The 7,659-nt window shown below is 36.3% G+C and overlaps 1 protein-coding gene across 1 annotated transcript; it reads right to left on the bottom strand.

Moving 5' to 3' along the window:
* Positions 1 to 744: 744 nt before the first annotated feature.
* Positions 745 to 1,342, bottom strand: LOC145140622 (uncharacterized). Its single transcript, XM_079074050.1, has 2 exons — positions 1,117 to 1,342; positions 745 to 1,049 (listed from the first exon to the last, which is right to left on the bottom strand). The coding sequence occupies exons 1-2, from the start codon at positions 1,340 to 1,342 to the stop codon at positions 745 to 747; spliced, it is 531 nt and encodes a 176-aa protein (XP_078930176.1).
* Between the last annotated feature and the right edge of the window lie 6,317 nt (positions 1,343 to 7,659).

The following is a 7,659-nucleotide window of genomic DNA, read 5'->3' as shown; positions in this document are numbered from 1 at the left end:
ATACAAACACTTATCATACACCAGACCAACTTGTTTACACTAACAACATATCCTGACAGTACTTATATCCGAACATACACAGACAAGTACTACCACACAAAGTATAGTGAGAAAACTCACCTCACAGATAACCGGATAATATCCACTACACGCAAAAGAGTAAAAGTCAGTCTCATGAACCACCTAGATAAAACTTAGTCAAAAAGTCAACATGTCAACAATTTATCAGACAAGTTCCATCCGCCCTATAAGGGACTCCATGCACCCACTACAAGACAAAATATTCGAGTATCCAGTCTAAAATAGGCGCACCTAAAAAATTCCATAAGACACGTCGCGCCAGAGAAAGACGTGTCGCGTCCAGGCCATAATCACAAGGGTATCTTGACTTAATCCATTAAGTTACAGCTCAAACTTCCAAATCTGGTCTTTAACAATGTATTAATGGATAAAGTTTCCAATTTTGTCCATTATGACACTCCAATAATACAAGATCTAGACTTTAATACACTAAATGACCTAAAGGACCAACAATCACATACATGGCTTGAAGAGAAAGCCAAAGGTCCTAACTTTCCTAGTCCATGAGGTTTAAGAAGCAACCCAACGTGCTCATAGGGTAACCCAAAAATAGTTTTGCAAATACTCCCTAGCCCTCGTGGCGGAGTTCAAAGCCAAACCAACTCTAGTACTCTTGTTGTAGATGTTCAAATATCCCCCACTTAGGGTATATATTACCATTAACTACTGCTCACAATCAATCAGAGCCCAAAACTGGCTCAACCAATCCATGTCTCCAATCACACAGACATTACCCATCAGAATGGGGACAAGCCCAATCAGAAACTCCATAAAAATCTCTAAATTGCAGCCACGATAAACACTCATGGCTGAAACCGTACGATTGTCGATGATAGAAACCTCCAACAAGCGATCCAACGCTCCAATTGCAACACTAAGACTCATACTTAAAGAAAGCGACACAAAGGATCGACTCATCCCTGAGTCAAACATCACTAAAGCAGGCAATGAGTTAACAAGGAACGTACCTAAACAGAAACATAAGCATAAGCATGCAATATTGAAATTTTGACAGAAAAATAAATAGGTACATACCAGTAACAACGTCAGGTGCTACCCTGGCCTCCTCTATTTTCATGTGATAGGCCCGACCACTCATCTTCGGGGCCTCATCTCTCATCTGGCAGTTTTCAGTGATCCGTAAAGTTGCAAGAGCTGGAGTCTGAACTGGTTTGGTTTCAAGAAGGGGGCAATCGGCTTTCAGATGGCCTATCAGGTTGCAGTTGAAACAAAACTGAATACCCTGCTGGCAATCTCTCATATAGTGGCCCTCCATCCACACTTATAGTAACCTAACCCCACCCGATAGGGTCCCTCATGATCCTTACCACACTTTTTGAAAGTATGACCCTTCTGGTCTCCAGATCTAGAATCAGTGGGCTTGGCCCGCTTTGCATCAAGTTGTGACTGAACCGGGTCTGCCTCTGATATTGCCATATTTATACCTATTTTTAGGCATTATTTTAATACATTTTAAGCTATATTTTGGTTAAATGCAAAGATATTTGGTACTTATTAAGTTAAATTATGTTTTACAGCAAAAAAGGACACTCTTGAAAAAAAATACCAAAATTGACAAAAGTTAGAACTTGGAAGGACTGGAGCTGAGTTGGGAGCTTAATGGAGCTTAAAAGGAAGGAAAATCAAGCAAAAAACACTCTCCACAACGTGGCTTGAAAGTACCATGGCGTGACTCAAAGAAAAATCTCGATCATACGCGTGATAATGAAGCTCACGATGTAAGACCCTAAATCTCACGACGTGAGAAGCAAAATTAGGAAACTATAAATATCCTTAGACATATCAACTTTTGGGGAATTGGAAGTAATATTCTGGTGATCTAATCGAGTTCAGAAGCCAGAGAACAGCGAAAGAAACTTTTGGAAGGAGAGATCGATTAGAGATTAGAGATTTGAAGATCAAAGAAAGAATTCACATTACACATTTGGTTTGCATTAGATTAATCATGTCTAGCTTAAATTCTTATGTGATTTTATGCTTATTTCCGGCCATGAGTAGCTAAATCATTAGGTTTTTGTTTAGTGTAGATAAACCATAATACTATGTGTTAGTTTTTTTCGTCTCATGGGTTTTGTGAAGTTAGTTTAAGCTTGTGTTTGATTATCAATATCTAGCATGTGACAGTTCTAATATTTGTTGCTTTGCTTCAAGTTGTGTAGTTGAATGACCATTTTAATTGCATGAAATTGATTACCTGGTAGTTTATGATCATTAAATTGCTAGTGCTAGGATTGACCAAATCTTAGATTAGGTAATAAAAGTAACAACCTTAACTGTGTTAGAGAACTTAATTTGATAATAATTGTGTTTAGTAATTTATCTTGATCATAGATAATTATCTTAGATATCTATCATATAGCTCAATTATCTTAAATAATCAATTTCGTCTTTGCTTGTGTATGATCATTACATAGTAGTTCATGAATTGGTGATAATATTAGGAGATCAGATCAAGACTTTAATTATATTTAAACTGGTAACCAACTGAATTAATCTATGTTTAGAAACGAACAATAAGAAAAAGGGGGATTCGAAGCTAAACGAAAGTGTCTTCATAAGCTTGATAAAAATCGTCTTATTTAAGTTGTTTGCTTCGTTTTTAGTGAATTGAATAGTTTAAGTTAATCTGAACTTGCAAAATTAGATAAAAACCCATTTTTAGTTATTGTTTTTAGATTAATTTTTAGTTGTTATTTTATTAGCTAAATATTGTTCCCTATGTTCAGTACGAAACTTACTTTAATATACCATAAACTGACTAGGTACACTGCCTATAAGTGCATTAGTAGAGAATTAGTTAGGTTTATATATTTAAAAGTTGATAGGTAAAATTTTGTGCGCATCAGCGTATTCTCCTTCGTCTGGGTCTCCAACTCTATTTTTCTCCTCCTAGCTTGCGACTGCAACTCAGCTAAAGTCTGATACTTGGAGTTCACCATGAACTCCCTGATCTCAGTCTTAAACATGCTCAAGTATCGGGACATCTACACCTGATTCAAGGCTGCATACTCAAGGTAAAACAAGTCCCACTCGGTAAACATCTTGGTGATCTCGGTTACCAACTCTTTTGTCTTTTAGAGCGAAAGGTACTACTGAGCTAGCCACACTCTCTCCAGAAGCAGAACATACTCTGATATGAACATCTCCGTGAACTGCTTCCAAGTCAAAGCGGCCTGCTTAGTAGCAGAAAAGGCCTTGGATGCTAGTCCCCACCAATCCTGTGCTCCGCAACAAAGAAGATTCAGTGCGAATCTAACCTTCAAGTTATCCGTACAAGAAGATGTATAGAAACATCCCTCCACATCGGAGATCCACTTCATAGAAAAAATCATATCCTTAACATCATCGAATTATGGGGGTTTCGTGTTACTGAACTCCTAGTATGGCATTGATTCACTTCCTTGTGGTCCTATAACAACGAGAGTAACAGTTTCTGTGGCAGTGGCAACATTAGTAACAACAACATAATGCTTGTCGAACATGGCTACCAGTTGGGTCTTGATAGACCCGAACATCTCTGGAATCGTCTCCCTAATTTCTGAAGTCACCTAGGCAACAATCAGCTCGTGGATCACTGCATCACACAAAACCGACCTCTCCTGGCCATTAGTTCTCGAACCAGAACCTCCGGAATCACCATAATAAAAATGTATAGGAAGATAGGTCTGTTGGGTTTTGAGCATTCTAACACTCCTATGGTGTACATGCAACCCTATAAACCTTGGATCTATGTTTTCTCTATTATACATGCAAATATTAACTATTCCAAGGTTTCATCCTAACTAGCATATTATGAACCACCTATACTACAAAGTTCTAGTTAGATGACATACCTTTTGATGTAGCTTGATGTCTTCAAGCTTTAAGAGCTTAGCCCCAATAGTGTGGAAGCCTCAAATGGAATCACAAATCACCAAAACACCTTGGAAGAACTTGAGAGAATATGTATGCACACTAAAATCGGCCCACTTTTATTTTCACACACTTGTGCCAATTTTGTGAGCCAAGGACCCCTTTATATATTATGGAGGATTAGGGTTACATCCATGTAAACCCTAATACCCATGACCTTTCATTTACATAGGATCCATGGGTTAAAAGCTCCATGGACCATCCATGAAAGCTTAGCCCAACCTAAATGAACTTGGCCCATTCCATATATATAAGAGTCCATATTTAATTAGTTCTTTTTGATCACTTAATTAATTCTAAATTAACTCTTGATCAATACTAATTAAATAATATGATTCCATATTAATATATTAGAACTTATAATGTGTTAATATAAATCATAAATATACTATTCTCAAATGACTATCCATATAAATTGTGTCGGTGAAGTGCAACCCAAATGGACCATGCCGGGTCGGGTCAAGTACATAACAAATATAGTTATGGACTTAGACATTAATTCAACAGTCTCCCACTTGGATAAGTCTAAAACTATTATTTAGTATGACTTCAAAACCTAACTGGCAATCGTAGCTCTTAAAGCCGCTGTCGAACTCTGACCTTGTCAATGACTTGTCCATTAGATAAGGGATCATATATTCCTCCATTCTAGATATCATATGGACTGAGACATGGATATAATCATTCTCTCTGTCCATTTGTTGTTTCCCGATTTTCGATTTATGATGACTGACTGATTGAACAAATCAAATCAGTCCTGGCTTGGCCAAGCACTCACATGTGTCATCGCTAAATCATCGAGGGGCCCACATATATCGCCTTTATCCCGAAGGTAAAAGGAATGGATAAACTTCGACTCATATGGCTTGTTCTACTACTTGTTGAATCATACACAAAGGCACGTTTTATAACATCGAGTTACCAATGCGTTTTCGTGCAATCAATGTATAACCAACTCATAGTAACAACTCATATCTCTAGGTTTGAAGAATATAAGATATTATCGTCTCATGATCACTCGTGATAAAATCCATGAAGTGATTCAAATGAGCGCGGGTTGAATCCAATACTCAGAACTTATGAGCACTCATGAGTGTTGTAGCACCACTTTGTCCACCAACTTGGACCTCTACAAACCAACCCATGACAGTCTTGATTCATATCTACTTCCAACATATGACCGACTGTGGATGGTTTGAATAACTTAATCATTCAGGAAAAGCGACTTAGTTATTCTGGAAGTCAAAACATGCAAAGTGAAACACAAGAATAAATGAATCAAATATGGTATCAAACCCTATGAATATAAATAAACACTTTTATTTATCACCATACTGATTACTCATTATTCATTGTTTCGGTTTTATCAACTTTATACTTGAATTAAAAACACTAGTTGTCCCATGCTCCAAGCATGTACACTATGTTTTTCTTAAAGAATAGCTTTGCCATACACCAAGTATGCACTCTATGTTTGTCTATGATCCTTACTTTGTGAAATAAACCAATTGAACATAATTTCAATGATTCTAATTTCACACTCCCAAATCCTTATCGAAAAATGTGAGAATTTCAAATTCCTATCATTTATCGAAATCTGTTTAGATTTTAAACTTATATGCACTGACACTCTTGTAATGAATATGTACAAAGTCACAAAGACTTATCAACAGTAATTATAAGGAATTCCAATGGAGATCAACTCCATGGAAACTAAGTCTCATATTCAAAGTACATTGCTTTGGACATGCTTCTTGCATTAAGTTTTCTAATCTTACACAGATAACTTCCACCTATGGAGACAACTCCATATATTCTCATTTTGACTATCACTTCTGAATAAGAGATGCCTCTTTTCAGAATATGTCAATATGGTCCTTCCAAAATTAGCACTATACTTCCAACTGTCCCTGAGCAACCAATCTTTGGTAAACCTCAGATTGTCCTCGACAATTGCTTAATCATTTTAGTCATATCCAATTCTAGACCTTTTCCCTTCTTAATGCCTCTGGGCATTTGGAAAAATTTAGAAATGACAAATATTATAGCACATGCAATCGATCATGTACCCAAAGCAAATGGTACACGATTCATGATATCTCACATAAAGACATGATTCTAGACCAGTCTTTTGCTACAATATTTTTATTTGCCATGTTTTCAAAATTTGACTATGAAGAGGGATGCCGTAATCATAATCGAATTTTGAGAACGCAATATATAGAATTTCCTTAAGTTCAACCAATCCAACATGAAATTCGTATATATATTCTTGACTAAAGATGATTAAGGTCTCAATCTAAGCCTTTAGAACTGAAATGAAGTATATCCTCTCCCTTAATTATAGCAAAACAACTTTTTCAATCCTTGCAGCCTCACGAATTGAAACTTTTGTTTTCTATAATTAACATTGCTAAATTGCAACACTAACAATAATTATCATGCTCCCACTAACATGATGATTATTAGCATAACACTTATCCTCCCACTAGCTTTGACATGTACTCAGAAATCAGCTGGACTTCTAGAAATCAATACTTTATTGACTTTCTTACCAAAGTTCAGATTTCTGATACGAGATGCTTTGATAAAACTTTATCAAAATCATACACCTTTCCTTAGATAGCATGCATGTGTGTCTAAACAATTTCAGAACTATGAAAAGGGATGCCGTAATCATAGTCTCAATTGTTTAGACCTTTTGCCATCTGCTTCAAATCTACTTGGTGGAAGTGTTTCCTCACCATCATTTTCATGAATCGGAGAGAAACCTTATGACCCTTAGATTTTATGGTGTATGTGTTCTTATCCATGTGAATCGTCAAACCATAGTCACAAGACAAGGATAATGACAAATCCAAACTCATATGAACTGAACTTATGCAATCTTAACTTCTTGCCACCTGGCAGTACAGGGCCTGCTATTGCTTCCAAGTTGTTATGCAACCAATTGAGAACTTTCAGAACTCCTATGCAAAGCCAACTTTAACTGGAATGGGCACAGAATATGTCAACACGATAGGTTATAAACCTCAAGTCGTGTGCTAGTGAAGAACCTCAGGTTTTATTCTTGATTAGTTCTTGATATTCTTTTTAGGATCTTTAAGACTCCCACTATCCTCTTGACATATAAGACTATCTTGCCAAATATTCAAGAGATAGTGCGGATTCTTTATCAAGACAAACACTTCACACAATTGGCCTTAGTTGGTCTTTGTTTTATCCAAAACATCACAACTTACCAATTTCAAATGTACAAGAGTAGGACACTTTCACTCTTACATTTGGCAAGTGTTTTAAACCTTTCTTTAAGATATGTCACTCAAGTTACAATCTTGGAGTATGACTCTAAGAATTGTTTTGGAACGAAGTATGACTCATCTTCCTGATCTAACCATTTCAACAATTCATGACTCCTCTTCTTAGTCATAAGAATGCACTAAGATGACCTTTAGAGGACTAATTGTGATATGATTTCTAAATCATTAAGATGATCACAAACATGATACTAAAGTACTCTCCCATCTTTTCAGATTTGAGAAACTTTTATCTTTCTGCCTAATTTGATTCTTCCCATTCGTTCTGCCATACATTGAGACTTTTCCAATGTTTCAGAATTATACTTAAACTTGTAAGTATAACCAT

This window comes from Lactuca virosa, chromosome 9 (genome assembly GCF_052849685.1).
Source record: "Lactuca virosa cultivar CGN04683 chromosome 9, Lactuca_virosa_CGN04683_v6, whole genome shotgun sequence".
In the NCBI taxonomy this organism is placed as follows: Eukaryota; Viridiplantae; Streptophyta; class Magnoliopsida; order Asterales; family Asteraceae; genus Lactuca; species Lactuca virosa.
Note: the sequence above shows the minus strand (reverse complement) of the source record. Positions and strands in the feature narration are given on the sequence as shown.